The sequence below is a fragment of the Lontra canadensis genome, unplaced genomic scaffold, assembly GCF_010015895.1.
Source record: "Lontra canadensis isolate GAN:19392208 unplaced genomic scaffold, GSC_riverotter_1.0 scaffold2, whole genome shotgun sequence".
In the NCBI taxonomy this organism is placed as follows: Eukaryota; Metazoa; Chordata; class Mammalia; order Carnivora; family Mustelidae; genus Lontra; species Lontra canadensis.
In genome coordinates, this window is record NW_022630996.1 from 67658359 (window position 1) to 67678775 (window position 20417).

General features: G+C 41.5%; 1 protein-coding gene and 1 pseudogene across 2 annotated transcripts in view; both read left to right on the forward strand.

The window, feature by feature from the left end:
• The window catches only part of LOC116878485 (ATP-dependent translocase ABCB1), a 189677-nt gene that overhangs the window by 56441 nt on the left and 112819 nt on the right, over positions 1-20417 (forward strand). The window contains exons 13-18 of one of the 2 annotated variants that reach the window (XM_032876100.1): positions 2544-2705; positions 3526-3702; positions 4833-4979; positions 7217-7324; positions 12078-12155; positions 14832-14915. The exons of the other annotated variant lie outside the window; for it this stretch is intronic. Of the exons in view, the coding sequence (XP_032731991.1) occupies positions 2544-2705; positions 3526-3702; positions 4833-4979; positions 7217-7324; positions 12078-12155; positions 14832-14915 (756 nt within the window). The remainder of the gene's footprint in view (positions 1-2543; positions 2706-3525; positions 3703-4832; positions 4980-7216; positions 7325-12077; positions 12156-14831; positions 14916-20417) is intronic. 2 annotated transcript variants of the gene reach the window in all.
• Positions 8038-9403, forward strand: LOC116872717 (annotated as a pseudogene).

The window sequence follows — 20417 nt, forward strand, 5'->3', positions numbered from 1 at the left end:
GCTTGGTTTAAGCAAATTAGGCAGCCATTGTCTGAGCTGAGCTGCTTTCCTCAGGTGACTGGTGCTGTGTTTATGCTGAGGGGTGGGGAAGGGAAATGGTGCCAGCCAGCTCCTTTGTTCCCAAATAGGTGTCTCCTCCAACAGTGCCTCTCAGGGATATGCTTTGCAAAGAGTGAATAATATCCCCCAGTGTACCCCACCCATTTTTAAGGTCACGGTTTCCATGCTATCCACTCCCAGGTTATTTGTCTGCCTTCTTTCCAGGACCAGCATGGTGGCCTCCAAGCTTTATCTCAGCCAACCTACTGACCTTTAAAACTCTAGGCTTTAAGCCCTGATGGTTGCAAGAATTCACAAAATCCAGCCCATCTTGCTTCCCAAGCCAGTGGCTTTGGGGAAATATTCTGCATGTGAGTTCCCTATGTGTTTCTCTCTCTCTGTCTTTCTCCCTCTCTCACACATGCCCTTTTCCACCACCACTGTGGCACTGTTTCTCCCTAAACCACATCTCCTAACTTCCTGTCTTCTTAGTGAGGCCTCCTCTCTCTCCTTAGTTGTGGAGTTTGTTCTTTCAGTCTTCAGGTGGATTTCTCAGGTATCGAGGATGATATGATAGTTACCTAGTTGTGTTTGTGGGAGGAGATGGACCTAGGGTCCTCCTACTTTACCATCTTCCTCTCCAGAATGTGAAGACCTTTTAACCCAGAAGTGCCCTGAGTAGAAGTGTCACAGTAGAATTCAAAGATGAACTCATATTTGTTCCAGCTTTCCCCTTCCCTAATAACAAAATGACACTGGATGTTCCTTTAAACATCCTGTCAATGTATTTAATAGATTGTTGAGGAAGGCAAAAGCAAGTTACTAAAAACGGAGTGAACCAAAATAGAGGCAGATGGGATTGTGGCTGCGATTTCTCCCTTCACTTTGCTTATCTGTACTTTATCTCTGTGTTTCCTTATGATTCTACAGTGGAAATATGTATTAAATTATAAATAAAAATGATTTTAAAGGTTGTACTAAAGATACTTCTTTAGGAGCACGTGGGTGGTTCAGTTGGTTGAGCATCTGACTCTTGATTTCAGCTCAGGTCATGATCCCAGGGTCCTGGGACCGAGCCCCGCATCAGGCTCTCTGCTCAGCAGGGAGCCTGCTTCCCCCTCTCTCTCTGCCTGCCTCTCTGCCTACTTGTGATCTCTGTCAAATAAATAAATAAAATCTTTAAAAAAAAACCCAACAACTCAAGATTCCCTCTCTCTCCCTCTACTCTCCCCACCCACCCCAAAATACATTAACTCTTAAAAAGTATTTTTCCTTTAGGATATAAACTTTGGGGGGATATTTCCAAATGCCCCCCTTTTCTTAAAAATATCCAAAGAATTGATTCATTATCTTCTCTAACTTCTAGTTGCTACCACCTAATTTTTCTACATGTATTGTTTTCTTCTTATTAGAGTTTTCCATGTCTCTTCTTTATATTGATCCTAATAACCTCGTATTGTTAGTTTGAGGATTTTATTGCTAGTTCCTGGAGAGAGATACAAAGTCAAAAAGTCAAAGCCTTGGGGAAAGTTACAGAGGTGAAAGAAATCTCAGAATGTTCTGTTTCCATATTAAACTCTTTTGACCTCCTTCATATTAAACAAAAATGACACCAAGCACTTAAAAATATTTGCATAGCTTTTCAGTTTTTCCATAATGCATCTACCTAGGAATAAGTAGCATTACAATAACTAATATTGTATACATATCACAATGCTTTGTGTACGTTATATTATTTGGTCATCACAACTACTTGAAGAAATCAGTATTAATATTATCTCCATTTTATATGAGCCTCACACAGGTTAAAAGATTTGGATAAAATTGTGGAATTCATAAATGGCAGAGCTAAGATTTGAGGTCAGATCAGTTTGGCACTGAAGACTGAACTTTGCTGCCTCACACTGATTGTCCATCTTAATCATCCAGAAGTTCCGTGAAATGGGACACCAGGAGTCCCCAGACTGATGGTGTCTAGTCTGTACCCATACCACACACTGGTTTGGGTCTGCTCTGATTGGCCAGTGCCTGGACTATAGCTTTTTTATTTTGGATAAGCCCCTGATTATTATTATAAACTCAGGCTGATAGAGGTTGAGTAAAATTCTTAGAAGTTTATTAATATGTGACTATCACATTTGTGTTCATTTATTATAATATTATTAAATATTATATTATTAATAATTATTATTATCAATATAACTATATAATTATAATAATCATAATTTCATGATTACAAAAATTATTAATATTAATTATTAATAATTAATGTTAATAATATTAATATTATTTAATATTATTAAATTATATTATAATTTTATTGTAATAAAACATCATTTAAAACCATGATCTGTTGACTAAACATTTACTGAAGCCAGAGATGACCTCATATAGCTTAGATGATTTTACAATATCCAAGGCATTGGCATTCAGTAAATATAAATTGAATGAATTTTTGTCTGTAATTGTCCATGTATTCAAAAACCTAATTTTTCTCTCTTTAGGCCAGAAAAGGCCGGACCACCATTGTGATAGCTCATCGTTTGTCTACAGTTCGTAATGCTGATGTCATCGCTGGCTTTGATGATGGAGTCATTGTGGAGAAAGGAAATCATGATGAACTCATGAAAGAGAAAGGCATTTATTTCAAACTCGTGACAATGCAGGTATAGTCCAAGTCTAGAGTTTTCCTGAAATATCTCAAGTACAAACTGATTTGTTGTGTTTAGTACTATAAATAAATGTTACTTTACTTGATTATCTTGATAGGTGAGAAAAATACTTAGGGAATTCAGACCAGATTTTTCTTCCCATTGAAAGGGAGCAGAAATAAAGAAGGATAATTGGAGAAAATTAAAAGTTTAAAAAGGTTTAAAGGTCATCTATCCACTGTAGTAGCCACTGGCCTCATGTGGCTATTGAATACTTCAGTGACAATTATTCTGAATTGAAGTGTTTTAAATAGAAAATGCATCCCAGATTTCAAAGATGTGGTACAAAAGAAGAATGCAAAAGATCTCAGTAAGTTTTTACAATGATTACATGTTGAAATGCTAATATCTTAGATACAGTAGGTTAAATAAAATGCAGAGTAAAAATGGATTTTTCTCTCGCATTTTTTAATGTGGCTACTGAGAAAATTTTAAATGATAAATGTGGGTCACAGAATGGCATGCGCCATATTTCTGTTGATAGCGCTGGCCCAAAGCAAATATTATTGAGCCCCAAAACACCCAGAAAAAGGAGATGACAAGGTACTATACAAGGAAGGGATGTCATGTTATTTCAGCATATTCAGTGGCAATCCCCCTTTAGCGGGTTTAATTTTCAAATGTACCACCCATTTACACACAACCCCACACCCCGAGCAGCAGTTTAATTTTGTCCTTTCCTACAGTGATGTAAATTACCACTTTCCTTGATAGCTGTAATTTTTATTTATTTTTTGAACCTAACCTTTTTGTGCTTATTTCTTATTTATTTTAGACAAGAGGAAATGAAATTGAATTAGAAAATGCAATTAGTGAATCCAAAAGTGAAATTGATGCCTTGGAAATGCCTCCAAAAGACTCAGGATCCAGTTTAATAAGGAGAAGATCAACTCGCAAGAGTATACATGCCCCACAAGGCCAGGACAGAAAGCTTGGGACAAAAGAGGACTTGGTACGGAGAGGATGTAGAGTTAGTTATGTCTTCAGTCCTCCCTCTGGGCTAGCACTGGGGTAGCAGGAGTGGGAATAAAAAAGAGTTCTGTAGATTCCGCCTGTCCTATTCCCAAAATGTTCCACAAACCAAAATCTCAACATTTTAGACTTCAGGTTATAATTCATGAATGAAAATTTATAAAACAAGAATTTTAGAATTAGAACTTATAATGTAAAGTTTTTTTTTAAAGATTTTATTTATTTATTTGGCAGACAGAGATCACAAACGGGCAGAGAATCAGGCAGAGAGAGAGAGGAGGAAGCAGGCTCCCTGCCAAGCAGAGAGCCTGATGCGAGGCCCGATCCCAGGACCCTGGGATCATGACATGAGCCAAAGGCAGAGGCTTTAACCCACTGAGCTACCCAGGCGCCCAAGATTTTTTTTTTTTAAAGATTTCTTCATTTCTTAATGCCGGAACTCATGCACGGGGAAGGGGTGGGCCGGGGGGAAGAGGACTGAGGGAGATGGAGAAGCAGACTCCCTGCTGAGTGCAGAGCCAGACACAGGGCTTGATCTCAAGACCCTGAGATCATGACCTGAGCCAAAATCAAGAGCTGGATGCTTAACCGACTGAGCCATTCAGGGGCCTCTGTGATATAAAGAGATTCTAATGGGTCTTCAAATGTGGACACTTCTCTTCTTTTATCTGTACTTGTAAATACTCCAAATATCAGGTAAGTGTTAAGTGTTCATGGAAATATCATTTATTTCTTAAAATATCATTTATTTCTTAAACTATAGAATCTGTCAGTACTTTTTAAAAAATTAAATAACGATCAACTCATAAACAGGAATAAGATACCTTCCTTTAAAAATTTTGGTACAGGGGCACATGGGTGGCTCAGTCGGTTAAGCATCTGCCTTCAGCTGGCATCAAGCCCTGCATCCAGCTTTCTGCTCAGCAAGGCAGTCTGCTTCTCGCTCTCCCTCTCCCCCTGCCCATTTTCTCTCTCTCAATCTCTCTCTCAAATAAATAAATAAAATCTTTTTAAAAGATTTGGTACATACCGAAGGACTGTGTCTCATTAAATTGATAAAAAGTATCAATTCTTTTTATAACTAGCTTGTTGTATTATTTTGCTTTCCAGAATGAAAATGTACCTCCAGTTTCCTTCTGGAGGATTCTGAAGCTGAATATAACTGAATGGCCTTATTTTGTGGTTGGTATATTTTGTGCTATCATAAATGGAGGCCTGCAACCAGCCTTCTCAGTAATATTTTCAAGGATTATAGGGGTAAGTGTTTATGTTCATTTTCTGGATTTATCTGTGAGTCCTGAGTAAAGAATGAGCTGTTTCTATTTGTAGCTGTGTACATCAGCCACAAAAAATACTGTACCTTCTTATGAAACTTAGCAACTTGAGGATGTAAGTCTGCTTTGGGATAGGAAGGCTAATTTTTCAAGCCTGCCTTTGTCCCTGCAGTTAGTTGCTCTCTTAGGGCCTATGTTCCTGAAGTAGTCTATGATATGAACCTGACCTGAGTGTCTCACCTGCCGTCAATGGGCTCTGAGTAAATGTCATGAAAAGTCCTATCCCTGGTGCACAGAGAGAGTTCAAGGTGTGTTTGTCAGACTGACTGGAGACAGAGCTGTGGTGTGACATACGCACTCGTCAGGGTGTGAGCAGGCCTGGCATGCTACCTCTGTAAGATGTCCATCCCACTTGTTCAGATGAAAACAAAAAGGAATGGATTCCAAAAGATTGATGTATGTTGGTTGTATCTGCTTTTAATGACGTTTTTTAACAATAAAGCCACCGTCCAGGCAGGAATGTTCTCTGTTTTGTGGTAGATGTTCAGATACCAAGCTGAGGATACCCTTGCCATAACGGCTAAAAACATTACAGAGAAAGGAGTTGCTCCCTGCATGGAAGAGGCCAAACACGAGCTTCTGATGTACCAAAAAATATACAAATGTGCAGGTCTCCCCGTGACTGGCTAACTGACTTCTCTTTGGTATTTGTATGTTCCATGTAGTCATTCAAGAAATATTTTTGCAGTGATGGCTCTGTGCCACATACTGTTCCAGGTGTTAAAAAAAAAAATGCCAAGAGGGAGATAAAGTGTTTGATAGCATGGAGCATATGTTCTAGGACAGGGGTTAGCAGACTTTTTCTATAAAGGGTAAGGGAGTAAACAGTTTAGATTTTGGGCGCCATATGGTCTCCATTGCAAATATTTAGCTCTACTGTTGGAGTGTAGAAGCACCCATAGTGCAGAAACAAATGAACATGGCACTATTCCATGGAAGCTTTATAGAAACATTTGGCCGGTGGTGCCCAGGGAACTGATTCCTGGTCTAGCATTTGTGGTATAGGCAGAGAGATAGACAGTGGCATCATCAGAAAAAAAAAAAAAAAAAAAAAAAAGGAAGTGGACTCATTAGGAATGGGTTTGGCTGTGTGTAACAAAAACTCAACCTAAGGATTTTATATTGTCTTCATTCCTCATGTCACGGTAAGTCTGGAAGCAAGTGACCCAGGGCTAGCACACAGACTCTTAGATATTGGTTAGGCAACCAGTCATCCACCCCGTTGAACTGTGGGCTCTAAGTTAGATTGCTCAGGTTTAAATCTTGGGGTCAACACTTGCCAGCTGTGTTACCTTGAACAAGTTAATTAACCTCTCTGTGCCTTTGTGTAAAGTCATGATGATAATAAATGTTAGGAGGTGATTGTGAGGATAAAAAGAATGGTACACATGAATTTGTATAGAATAATATCTATCACAGGATAAGAACTTACTGATTGTTAGCTATTTTGGGGTGGAATTTTTTTTTTTTCCTATAAAAAGGATAAAGTTTACTGGGTTGGGTTAGGAATGTAGCTCTGTTACAGACAATTTTGGCCCATTATGGAGGGAGTTGTTTGTTTTCTTTCCCTGTGAAGTAGTTTTTCTCTGTGTTCTCTAAGCCCAAGACATCGTATTAGCTTTCTTACCATCTCTGGAAAGATCTCCAGGTGTGGTGCTGGGTCAGCTGGCTGTCTAAACTGCCCATCCTACAAAAGAGGCTGGCTCAAGGAGGCTCCTTTCTTACCGAGGGTGTGGGTTCAGTGAATGACTGCCTCTCTCTGGTTTACCAAAACGGCATTGACAGATTTCTCTCCAGCTTTCAATGTCCAAATTGTAAAACAACAAATTGCCATACAATGTCATTTCCCACCAAAAGAGGACAGTATTTATTCTCATTTCTACTTTACGTATCTGGTGTGGCCTTGTGGCACTCATTACTCTAAGAGGAAGTATACGCAGAATAAGTATTGGGTCCTTTCGGAGCAACAGACCCATTCTTGGCCCTTAAGGAAGACAAAGTTTGCACACCTTTAGGTTTGGCATTAGGGAAACCAGCCCTGACTTCCACTATACTAAGCCTATCTTGACCCCCAAATATTGTGCTTGATGGGAAATGGGTCAGACCCAGAATGACTTCCTTAGTCTTTGAACTGAAAACCTGTAAATATTTTCTCAACAGGTTTTTACCAGAGATGAGGATCCTGAAACAAAAAGACAGAATAGTAATATGTTTTCTTTATTGTTTCTAGTCCTTGGAATTATTTCTTTTATTACATTCTTTCTTCAGGTAAGTGTCTACGTTTTCACTTTGTTAATTTTCGGGAATGCATTCTTGTTCAGCTGGGGAAATTTCTAAACACTTATGTAATTTGCTCTATTAATTGGACTACTAGCATCCAAGTTTCTTTGACATATTTAAAACAAAAACGCTTTGGGGCACCCGGGTGACTCAGTCACAGGCATCCAACTCTTGATTTTAGCTCAGGGTCGTGGGATCGAGCCCCAACTCAGGTACTATGCTGGGCATGGAACCTACTTAATTGTCTCTCCCTTTCCCTCTGCCCCTTCCCCCTCACTCACACACTTTCTCTCTCGCCAACAAACAGATGAATAAATAAGTAAAATTTTAAAAATAAAAGTATTTTAAAACAAAGATGATTTGCTTCCACTGGAGCACTTGCTTACCTTCTCCCCCCCCCCCCACCACCATCACCTCTCCCAAATGAAATATTAATGAAATCAGAGGGAAGAAGGTGTTTGATCTAATCTGATGATTAGACATGAAAACTGGGGACTCAAAAATGGAATTCAGGGGAATCCTGGGCTTGAGTTTGGATATAAGCACTGCCAGTTGGTTTAAATGCTCAACATGTCTTGGTATATCCTGAAAACAACAAAAAGCAAGACACGGTAAGCAAGTCGCACCGATCTAAAAAATGTTTGAAGAGTTTTTCATTCACCTTTTGCTAAAGGAGAAGGAACATTTTTAATGATGGAAGAATGTCGGCCCTAAACAGAAACTATAGACCCTTTTGTAAAGAGTCAGATTTTACAGCTGCACATCATTTGGGTGAAACAATTGCAAAGAAATTCAGAGCGCTAAAAGTTGAGTGCGGTAAGGTGAAGTTTGAGTATGCTTTGCACCAGTTCCTAATTTTGTGGTTTCAGGCAAATAAATAATGTACACTAAGCCTCGATTTCCTCATCTGTAAAATAGGAATGTTAGTACCTTCCTCTTGATGATTAAAATGAATAATGTGACCAGTGTCACATGTCCTTTCCGTGTCTGGAGAGGAGCCTTGGAGCAGGCGGCCAGGCAGCTGTCTGGCAGAGCCCGGCGGAACCCCAGAGCCCGGCGGAACCCTGGAGCCCGGTGGTGGAGCAGCAATGATCGCGCATGCCCAGAGGCCTCTGGTGCTCTGGGCAGGCACGTCCTGATAGGCAAGGGAGCCATGGCCAGCGCTGAGGTCATTTTCTTCCCAGAAGGAATTCATAAGGACCATTCTCTTCCTAGCCCCAGCTGGAGCTTTGACTCGTGAAGAAAAGTGAATACATCTCTTGGAAACGTCTTCATGTAAATGTAAATCTACTTGAAAGATCAAGACTTCAAAATCTTTTTCTCCTGACACAAAGCTTATAAAAGAAGAGCAAATGTCATAGACCCAGCTCTTTCCCAGAAGCCTTGGAGGAGGGCCTAGCGGCTTTGAATACACAATGTTTCATAATCAGAAAGGCTAGTTTGTGTATTGTAAGGAGGTTCTTATATGCAAGGAACTCCTGGATTCCCTCATGGAGGTGCCATTGCAGCCATGATTGATGCTACTGTTGGTGTGTCTGTGATTATAGCTGGAGGAACCGTGAAGACTGCCGGTCTCAACATCAGTTTTAAAACGCCTTTCCCCCTTTGTTCTGATGTGATAAATAGCCAACTGGGTAAAGTTGAAGGAAGGAAATTGTTTCCTGTAATGTTTGAAACATGGATGAGAGGACTCTATCCTCAGAGGCAAGAAGCTTATTTGTAAAGCTGGATCCTGAAAAAAGTTTGACCTTGAAGAGCTTCTGGTCCATCCTACACCAATCTGTTAGGCTGTCTTTCCTCCAGAAGAAGCTGTTGTCCCCAGGCAAGCTCTACTTACTTGCTGTTGAGTCCCCCAGAGGGTAAAGCCTGCTAACAACAACCTTCCTGAACTCATCTTCCAAATACAACTCCAGGAGCCAATTCCACCTTCTAAACTTTTTAACACAGAAGCACTCCCTGGGAGAGTGCCAGCAGATCTTTGTGTCTTTTTAGGACAAGTGTCTGGTTCATGGGTTTGAATGGGCTCCTTAAGGTTGCACAAGCATGATGTCTGCCCCATTGCAGACTGGAGACACAATGCCTGTTGAAAGGTTTTTTAGTTTTTTTGTTTTTTTAAGGTTTTATTTATTCATTTGAGAGGTAATAGAGAGAGAGCAGGAGAGGAGGGAGGGTCAGAGGGAGAAGAAGACTCCCCACCAAACAGGGAGCCCAATGCAGGACTCGATCCCCAGACTCCAGGATCATGACCTGAGCTGAAGGCAGTTGCTTAACCAACTGAAGCACCCAAGTTCCCGCATATTGGAAGTTTTACCACAAACTTAGATATGCCAGAAAAATCGAAGGAAGGAATAAATGTGTGTGTGTATTACAAATTACAAAGCTAGCTTTATTGTATCCAAACAAATCTTTTTGACTACAGTAGGAAACACAACTAGTTCCTATAGGAATGGATACCCCATATCTGGATTCTAGGAATTAAACAACTGCACCATTAAAAAGAAGGAGAAGAAAGAAAAAGAAGTAAAAGGAATCATGTGATCATGTTCCCAGGCCTGTGGGAGGCAGTAGCAAACACTCAGTTACTTATTGAAGGAATAGGTATTAGCCATGTGTAATTTTTTAAGATAAAATTCTGAATAGGTCTCTATATTTAATGTGTTGTAGGCATGTATTAATTTTTTATATAGACAGAAAGGGTTTGTTTATTTTTACCTTATAAGAAGTACAAAAGAAAAATGACTGAATGAACTCTTTCTTTACTAAGCACTTAAAATCTCATTGGGTAATTTGGCCTAAGCATTACAGAATGCTTTAACCAAATGGAAGATTACTGTAGCAACTCTTAATGCCATAGAACGTAAAGATTCGTGAGTGTGAAGTTGGTTGAGGGATTTTGAGGACGGTAGGCTTTGAGCTGCTCCCTTCAACTCCAGAGATTTGAACTGGGAAAGCAAAGGCAGGGAAGGCAGTTCCCTTTGTAATGTGATGATGCTTGGGGAGACAGGAGTCTGACTTGCCTAGCAAAACTGCGTGGAAACAGGCTCTAATATAGGACCTCAGAACTACAGAGATGGCACAGTGGCCAACAACATTAGAGTCCCTACCCCTGATTTGGAAACAAAAGGAGGGAGCTCTGTGGGTGATAAGATTTCAGGCTCTGGGTTCCCGTTCTAGTTAGGATTCTCATAGCCCCAGATTCACAGTCCACCTCTGCCACCTTACATTTGGGTCCTTTGGCAACTAAACCTCAGTTTCTTTTGTAAAGTAGTGATTTTACAGTTGTCCTAAAGGTGACATTCTTCCATCACTAAAAGCGTTGTCCTATGTATACATACAGGTATTTTATATAAACTTACAGTGTCAGGCTAAGCACTGAACAACTAGGTCTCGACAAAAATAGTGGTAATATTCCTGTAGTGAGCAAGATAATTCACATTTCATTCAGTCTAGTAAGAGAAACCTCAGTCTGGCCATTTCTAAGTCAATTAAACTGTTTTAGTAATTTCAGGCTTTAATTCAATGAATCTAGCATTTCTCCCTTTCCTCCTTCTCCTGGGTCAGTGTCTCTGTTAGCAGAGGGGTGCAGGGGGATGGTCTGTGGGTATCACCTGCCTGCCTGCTTCATGCTGGCAACTGGTATGGCCCGCGGCCTTCAGTTATATGGTCTACCAGGCTGTCCCCCTTTATCGAACCACTCTGAAGAATTAGCTCTTTCTTCACTTATGCTCTTTGCCTCTGTTTCTTCCCTCTCTCAGTAATGCTCACGTACTAGCTGGGGCCACAGAGGAGCTATAACTGCCCTTTTCCACCTCTCTGATTCTGTAGGGAATGGGGTTGTTATTAGGGCCTCTCCTCTTCTGATGCACCATGGGCCATTTCCTCTCTGCTTCCCCCATGCCATTGTGTGGCGGCCCTTATCTGTAGACTCTCACTTCCCGGAGCTCCAGAAGGACAGGGAGCACTGCTTCTTCCTGGTCCTGTATCCCCACATGCATTGGGATGAGGGTTCTGTTGCCCTTCCTCCCCAGATGTGGCCAGGCATGGCAGCACACTCACATGGGACTCTATTTCCCAGAGGAACTCCTCCCTCCTCCCAGACGTGGAAGGTTAGATTCTTGGGGGAAGGAGAGGGCCAGGGCAGAAAATTCTCTCTTCGTCAGCCTTCTTGCCCAGCTTGTTTTGCAACAAGACTTTAGCTTTTTTTTTTTTTTAACTTGGAAACTAGGAATTTGCTATCTTTGTTCCCTGCTTCCTTTATGGCTGGGGTGGCTAAATATTTCTGTTTTCCCAGACGACACCTCAGGTCCTGGTGTATCTCTTAACAGCATCCTTTTGGCATTTTCAGTGTGTCCTGGTTTGGATGACACATAATACAGCTGTCCTTCTTCGAGTGCCTCTGCCTTAGAAACAACTTGAGCTTCCTGGGTGACAGACCCCAGCTCCCTGGGAGAAATAACAGGGATAGGAGTCAGGAGAAAGAAACATACTTCCTAATAAATCTTTCATCATCCTGCCAGTAATGGGGGAGTAATGATTTCAAAACTGGGCTCTCCTAGCCCCACCCACCAGTGTGGCTCTGTACCATGGAACACAGTGACCGAAACATAGCCAAGCCTGACATCAGGCTTTCTGACCTGGTCTCGTGTCCTCTCAGCAGTGACATCCGGGCTCCCGCCCTCTGTGTCATCAATGTCAGGGTCTCTGATAGGTCTCCTTTCTTGTGGCGTGTTCTCATTCACAGGGCTTCACGTTTGGCAAAGCCGGGGAGATCCTCACCAAGCGACTCCGGTACATGGTTTTCAGATCAATGCTGAGACAGGTATGTCTGCTGAGGACTGAGCCTGGGCTGGGCGGGCTTCCCTGCTTGTACATGTGGCCTCATGGAGTGGGAGTGCAGTCAGGTTACTCAGAGCGAACTCCTGTGGTGGTCTTCCCTTCATCTCCCCTCAGAGATGCCGCTGGACCACCCCCCAGGTCTGGCTCAGAGGCCCTGCTGTCTGTCTGCTGTGGGCGGGACAAGGAATGGGATGGCCACAGATGGTCCCCAGAGCAGGTTCACCACCAGCCTTTCTCATGGCAACTGGAGGCAGAGTAGGCAGTACCCCTCATCCCTTTTCTCTCTTTCTTTCCTTCTTTCCCCTGGGAAACTCAAGACATTCATGTTTCTGCCCACTAAGGGATGTCACCTGAACCCTGTCTTTCCACAAAGCAAAATGTATCCCCTCTCCCCGGTTTCTTTGCTGGGGTTAGTTGGACACAGTAATTGACACTGTAGTCTAACAAGCTGGTAACAGCTTAATGGAATGCCTCTTACATTTCAGATCTTCAACACCCCAGCAACAGGCAGAGGCAAATGTTTTCCTAGGGTGAGGGGGAGCGGGCTTCTGGGAATGTCACCCAAAGCAGCCCAGTTCAAAGAGAAAGTTTCTCTAACAATCCTGAAAATTTCGTATGTGACTTTATAATTCTCCATTTTAAAATCACTGATCCTTTGCCAGTGAATAAAATGAGGTGCCAGAAGGATGCCCTGGACATGCCGGGGGTGCTGGAACCCTGGCTGAGAAGCACAAGTTGCCACGTTAGGATTTCTCAATGACATACACCTTTTCCTGGCTGTCTTTGCTTCCTCCATCCTTTCCCACCCCTGCCACCATGACTTAAAAAGCATGTTTGTGGGAATTGCTTGCAGTGACTGACAGAGCCAGGACTGACTTGAATGAGTGACAGAACACTATTTGATGGGGGCCCTGTCCTAGGACACTGAGTCAAACCATAATTATAACTGAGATTCCATTTAGGAGGCTGATCTTGGTCCACAGCCAAATGCCCCATTACCGTCCCAGCCCCCAGGCTGACTCCTGAGTCTATTATACTTCGGAAGCTGAGCTGATGGTTTGTGTAATGCCCTCTCTACAAATTATTAAGCCTGGCAAATACATATGAAGACCTTCTGCTTCAGAGCCATAATACGAAGAATTGTCAGACATTCATACCGCAACAGTCCCTGTCTTTAAGGAAGTTATATGCCACTGGAAGAGGCATTTTAACACAGCAATTTTAAAAAAGCAAAGTGATGCATGCTATAATAACTTGTAACACTTTCTTGTTTCTTAAATATTTGGGGAAAATATGATAGATATTGCTTTAATTGCAAATCATCAGTATGGATAAAAGGACCATAGTTATTTTTATTATGGATATAAATTCATACTACAAATTCACAATCTTTTTAGTACTTATGTACTTAAAAAGGTAAATGGACTAATGGCTAATAACACATGAAAAAATGCTACCCATCACTTGGAATCAAGGAAGTACAAATCAAAACCTCAATGAGATAATACACCAGTCAGAATGGTTAAAATTAACAAGTCAGAAAACAACAGATGTTGGAGGTTGTGGAGAAAAAGGAACACTCTTACGCTGTTGGTGAGAATGCAAGCTGGTGCAGCCACTCTGGAAAACAACATGGAGGTTCCTCAAACAGTTAAAAATAGAGCTACCCTACAGAATTGCACCACTGGGTATTTACCCCAAAGATACAAATGTTATGATCCAAAGGGGCACATGCACCCCAATGTTTATAGCAGCAATGTCCACAATAGCCAAACTATGGAAAGAGCCCAGATGTCCATCAACAGATGAATGGATAAAGAAGATGTGGTATATATACATACACACACACACACACACACACACACACACACACACACACACTGGTATATTACTCAGCCCTCAAAAATTGAAATCTTGCCATTTGCAATGACATGGATGGAAGTAGAGGGTATTATGTTAAGTGAAATAAGTCAGTCAGAGAAATCCAGTTATCAAATTCACTTACTTGTGGAACTTAAGAAACAAAACCAGATAATAGTGGAAGGGAGGGGAAAATAAGATGAAATCAGACAGGGAGACAAACCATAAAGGATTCTTAATCGTAGGAAACAAACTGAGGGTTGGTGAGAGGGGGTTGGGGGGATAAGGTAACTGGGTGATATTAAGGGAGGCATGTGATATAATGAGCACTGGGTATTCTATAAGACTGATGAATCACTGCTCTCTACCTCTGAAACTAATAATATGCTATATGTTAATTAATTGAATTTAAATAAAAGTAAATTAAAAAAATTAAAAGGTGAATGGCTTTATCAAAAAAAATCCTATTTTGTGTTAATCTTAAATTTCAACCTAAATTTCTTTTGTTGATTTTTTAAACCCAATTTATTTTTTCTGCCCTGAACTCCAGTTATCTAAACTGCTTATTCAGCCTCTCTATTTGGATGTCTAAGTAGCAGGCACTCAGAAAATTATTTTGACAAATGAAATTACTTATGTGTTTGTCTATTAAGTCCCTTTCTTGTCTATCGAGTGTCAAATCCTGAGTGTGAAATGCAAGGGGTATAAATGATAACCATCCTGATCTTGTCCTTGCCCTTGGAGCTAAGGGTCTTATAAGTAGAGCTTTAAGATAATAAAATCTTTCTCTGTGCCACAGGATGTGAGCTGGTTTGATGACCCTAAAAACACCACTGGAGCATTGACAACTAGGCTTGCCAATGACGCTGCTCAAGTTAAAGGGGTATGTACCTTCTTTCTGCTGGTGTTAGTCTTAGTTGGCCATTTTGGATCTCCGCATGGAATTAATTTTCCCATTTTCGGTCTTCTCGTTATCATTAAAACGTTATATAAATTTTTAACACAATAAATCATTTGCCTCATAGCGAAAATGTTAACCACTTAAACATTGTATACTGTATAGCAGTGTATATATAATTTACAAGCTTTCTTTTGTTGTTTTGTTGTTTACTTTCTTTTGTTTTTTTGTTGTTTACTACTTTTGTTGTTTTCTTTTGTTGTTTTCTTTTGTTATGTTGTTAGTCATATTATTTACAGGATACACATGGAAGGATAATTATTTAGAAAAGAAAGTATTTATCAGCATATCATGCAAGATCAGTCTGTTTTGGGTTCGGTTAATCAACAGAGAACTAATTGTTACTGGAAAAAGTATGTAGTTTCTGTATACATGTTTAGGAGTACTACAGTTTAGAAGAGAGGGAAGAAAAATCTAAAAGCAGGTTGAGGGGCATTCAGGTGACTCAGTTGGTTAAGCATCAGACTCTTGATTTCAGTTCAGGGCATGCCGTCAGGGTCTGAGATCAAGTCCCACATCGGGCTCCCCGCTAGTCTGGCCTGGGGTCTGCTTAAGATTCTCTCTCTCTCTCTCTCGCTCCCTCTAGACCTCCTTGCCCACCCTGCTCATGCATGTGCACTCGCTCTCTCTCTCTCTCTCAAAAAAAAAAAATATATATATATATAGTAATAATAATAAAAATAAAAACAGGTTGAAAGAAATGAGAAGCACATTAAAACATTAAAGCAGTGGTAGAAGGAACAACTTCATCAGGTTGTAAAGCTCAAATTTTACTAGTACATGACTCTTTAACTGCTCAACTAGAAACTGTTGAACCCGGAGGTTTTGATTTGTGCAGGAAGTGACAGTTTCTTCTACACTGTAACTACTGATAGCAAAAATCCACAAGATGATATAGGATTTGAAAAAAAAAAAAAAGCATGTGATGTTTGCCGTGCCTTTCCCTCCCTTGAACCTTATTAATCTTTTAGTCTTTCTTTAAGGTAGCTCTATATTAAAGTCTCTTCTATCAAATACAGGGGGCTTCCGTAAGACTAAATTAGGTTATGAATGTGTAAGCGTGCAGAGTTTTAAATTACAACGTAAATCTTGTGACTTTTTTAAATGCAGATTTCTTTGCTTAAAACACACAAATCAATGAATATGGAGGTTTAGATCAAGTTGTATAGAACCTATCAGGGCCACATGTGCACTACTTGAAATAACTTTGAACTTTATAAAGCAGACAACAACCTGGCCTTCTGGTGTCTACACTGCATGCCAGGATCATCATTAAAAATAACTATGGGAAAAAAATAACAGCAGGATGTATAGGTAAGGGCTTTCAGGCCTCAGAGATATGGTGGTATATGCAAGAGGCCTGAATGAGGGAAAGGTACTAGCCCTGTAGATATATAGAGAGGAATGTTCTAAACAGAAGGATCAGCAAGTGCTAAGGCCCTGAGGCTGGCGCATTTCCATAACTGTTCTAAGAACAGTAAAGAGAATAGTATGGCTGCAGTAAAGTAAGTGAAAGGAAGAGGCCTAAGAATTGAGATCTGCATTATATCTGGAAATAGATGGGAAATCATTGTAGGGTTTTGGACATAGAAGCAATGGGATCCAAAAGTTTGTTTGTTTGTTTGTTTGTTTTTAAGATTTTGTTTATTTATGACAGAACACAAGAGGGGGAGTGGCAGGAAGAGGGAGAGGGAAAAGCAGGCTCCCTGCTGAGAGGGGGTAGCCTGACCAGGGTCTCAATCCCAGGTCCCCAGGATCATGACCACAGCTGAAGGCAGTCATTTAACCAACTGAGCCACCCAGGCGCCCCTTGGGATCTGAAAGTTTTAAAGGCTGCTGTATGTCTAGGCTGAAGTGGGCAAGGATGGAGGCAGGGACTCCTATTGCCATAGTCGGGGTGGGAGGATAACATTTTAGACTGGAGTGGTCATCATGAAGGTGACAAAAAGTAATCAGATTCAGGACATAGTTTGAAGGTACAGCCAACAGAATTTATTGGTTATATGTGGGGTATAAGAGAACGGGAATATAGAATGTCTCCATAATTTTTGACCAGCATCACTTTAAAAAATGGAACTGTGGGGACCTGGGTGGCTCGTTGGTTAAGTGGCTGCCTTCGGCTCAGTTCATGATCCCAAGGTCCTGGGATTGGGCCCCACGTCAGGCTCCCTGCTCAGCAGAGAGCCTGCTTCTCCCCACCTCTCTCTCTCTGCCTGCCGCTCTGCCTGTTTGTGCTCTCCCTATATCTCTCTGCCAAATAAATAAAAATCTTTATCAAAAAAATGGAGTTGCTTTTTAATGAAATTGGGAGCCTGTCAAAAGAACAGATTTGAGGGAGAGTTGAGAGTTCTTTTTGGAACATGGAACGTTTGAGATGTCCAGTGAGATGTCCGAGTGGAGATATCAAGAAGGCAGATTAGATGCACAGGTCTGGAGCTAAGTACAGAAGTCTGGTCTGGAAAGGACCTGGAGATTTTTCAGTGCACTGATGGCTTGTAAACCAGGGGACTGGGTTAATAGACAAGGAAGCATACGCAGCTAGAAAGCATGGAAAGTGCTGGGCCATGAGGTCCGCGCTATGAGGGTGCACCTGCAAAGAAGACTGGAAGACTGGGAAGGAGCAGCCAGTGAGGGTCCTAGAGCAGTGTCCTAGAAACAACATGGAAAAAGTGTTTTCAGGAGTAGCATTCAAGGATGTCAGATACTGCTAATAAGCTCACAAGGTGATGGAACATCTTACCATGCTCCAGCCTCTAGAAGGTGCTGATGGAAAAAAAAAAAAAAAAAAAGAAGGTGCCATGGTTCTGACAAGAACTGTTTCAAGGTGTGGTGGGAGCAAAACCTGCTGGAAGGGGGATCAAGAGAAAGGAGAAAAGAGGACAAACACCATTAGATACATTATTAAAGGACTTCTTGGGAAATGGAGAAGAGAAGTGGGTGGTAGGTAGAAGACATAAAGCATCAGTCTCTATTTTTTTTAATTTAACTTGGCAGGAGAATCAGTCAGTGAGCTTGGGGTCAATCCATTTTGCTCCCTCCCTTCAAGAGTGAGTCTTTGGCGATCAGGCTCAGTGCGGACACAGTGCGTCCTCAAATTTCTGAAATCCAAGTTTCCCTAGTTAAACTTTGCTGCCCTCCCTTTAGCATGCCTTTCACAGAGACCTGGTTGAATGTCCTCGTGTGCTCACAGGGACTTACACGTCCCACACCTCGTTTGGTGTGGAGGACACAGCCTGGAGTAAATGCTGACTCCGTCCCGGTGGCAGAACCCTGAGCAGGCGCAGTGTGGGCATTGTGTGCTGGCTGTCCTCCTTCCCTCCTCTGAAATTCCTCTGGAGTGATGGCCTGTCCTAAGCCGTGGTCCTTTCTTGTATCTCTAAGATTGGTGGCCAGGCCTGTCCCTCTCCTGTCGTTTGTAAGCTCCTCAGCCCCTGGAGCTCTGGGAGCCCCAGATTGCCTGCTGGTGTTGACCTGCTGCTTTTCATTGGTATCTTTGAACTCACAGTCTGATGGCTCCACTAGCCTGCACACCCCCATGTAAGCCACCAGTTCAGAAGTGTTCTCCAGAACTTCGATCAGTAGCTAAGGACCAGAGAAGAGGAAACGAGTAGGTCTGTGAGTGCCGTCAGAGGCAGAAAAGTCTGACATAGCTGTTACCACAGGTTGGTGGAGACAGGACAGTTGTATCCACTTAATGCTACCAGCTGACCTGTTCATGTTGGGGCAGATGTGTGTGTGTGTGTATGTTTGTATTTCTATTCCACAGTGGGAAGTGGTGAAATTAATTTTTTATATCAAAAAATACCCAAGGGAAGACATACTGTCAAAAATCATTCTACCCGAGGCAGGGCTAATTCAAGTTTGTGCATATGTAGTTACTGATAATGTTTATCTAGGTTAAATGTTCTTCATATTTAACTTGACCATCAAGGAAACATTTTCTTGGATGTATTTCTGAGTCAGAAGCATGTTCTGCTAGAAAGAAATCAGGAGGAAATGATCTCAGCATTTTGCATATGAAATAGCTTTTGCATATGAAATAGCTTTAAAGTTTTATTTTGGTTTTAGGACTAGAATTCTGCAGGGGGAAAAAAGCAAATGAGAGCCATGTACAGATCAAAAGCCACTATGTGTTTAAGGTTTTTTATGTCCCCAGGAGAAGGTGGTTGAGGGGAAGATGAAGTTATAAATGTTTCTAATTTCAGAAAGAGGCTCAGGAAATAGGCTTTTTTTTTTTTTTTTCCAGTAAGCATAAGTGTTTTAAATTAGATTTCAAGCAATATGGTCGTGTTTGGAGGAGGAAATAAATATCAGGGCAGGGAGTAACAAGGAAGAATGGGCAGAAAAATGAGAAGAGGAAGTGAGATAGAATTACTTGAAAGTACAGCGGGTGGAGAGGTAATGAGGGGTCTTGATGGGTTTCAAGTGTTGGGCTGTTTTTGTCTCCCCGTATTTCAAGCTTGGGCTGTGGTTTTTGGGAGTGTTATCTTCTCTCAGTTCTACTTTTTGAAATGAAAATTACCAGGCTACTACTAATCTATGCTGTCCCATTCATTGTGATCCCCAGAACTCTAGAGTCCTACTCTGTGTGATGACTAGAGGTGGAACAGTGTTAGTCTTTAGCATAAGGAACAGTAACCAGCACCATGACTTCAAGTGCTAACTCAAGCTAAACCGAGGAGTATAATCTCCCCACACCCCAAAGCCTGAGGTTCTTGATCTTTTCTTCACCTTTCATGTACATGAGAGAAGAATTTGTCCTCTCTGATCCATTTTACTTATTTTCATGACCTTGACTGCGATCTAGACCTGAATATTCCTATGTCTGGAAGGTTATTGTGCTAGAATCGTTCACTTGCTGTGAGCTTGGTGGATGTTCTGAGCACTTCTCTCAGTCGGTAGCTGTGGGAAGTGAGTTCTGGCTAGGACTCGTAGAGTCTGAGAACAGGATCAGTTTACATTGTCCCCGTGCCATGGACTCTGTCCGGGTTGTAACCTTTGACTTTTGGTTGGAAATGTACAAATGCAGAGACCTGGCTCTGAAATCTACTTCATTTTTTGACATAAACCAAATTTGGTTAAGCATCCCTTCGATAGAAACTCAGCGGCTGCATCAAATAGAAAGAAACGTTCAATTATTCATGCTGTCTGGCGCAATTCCTGGTATAGAATTTAACGTACAGAGGCTCCTAGTAGTTGTAATACCCTTGCCCCCTAATTCCCGGTCTGGTATTTATATCATGTAGGTGTTGAATGATTTCAGAGGGTTGATACTGGAGTGATGGAGAAGGGGGTACACAGAGGAGGATGTGACCAGTCTGGACTTTACTGCATTGGAGTCTACACCTGAGTCTGGCCCTGATCAGGCAGAGGGAACTTTGGGAGTAGAAAAAACCTGGGCCATTCCCAGATCTGGGCACCAGAGCC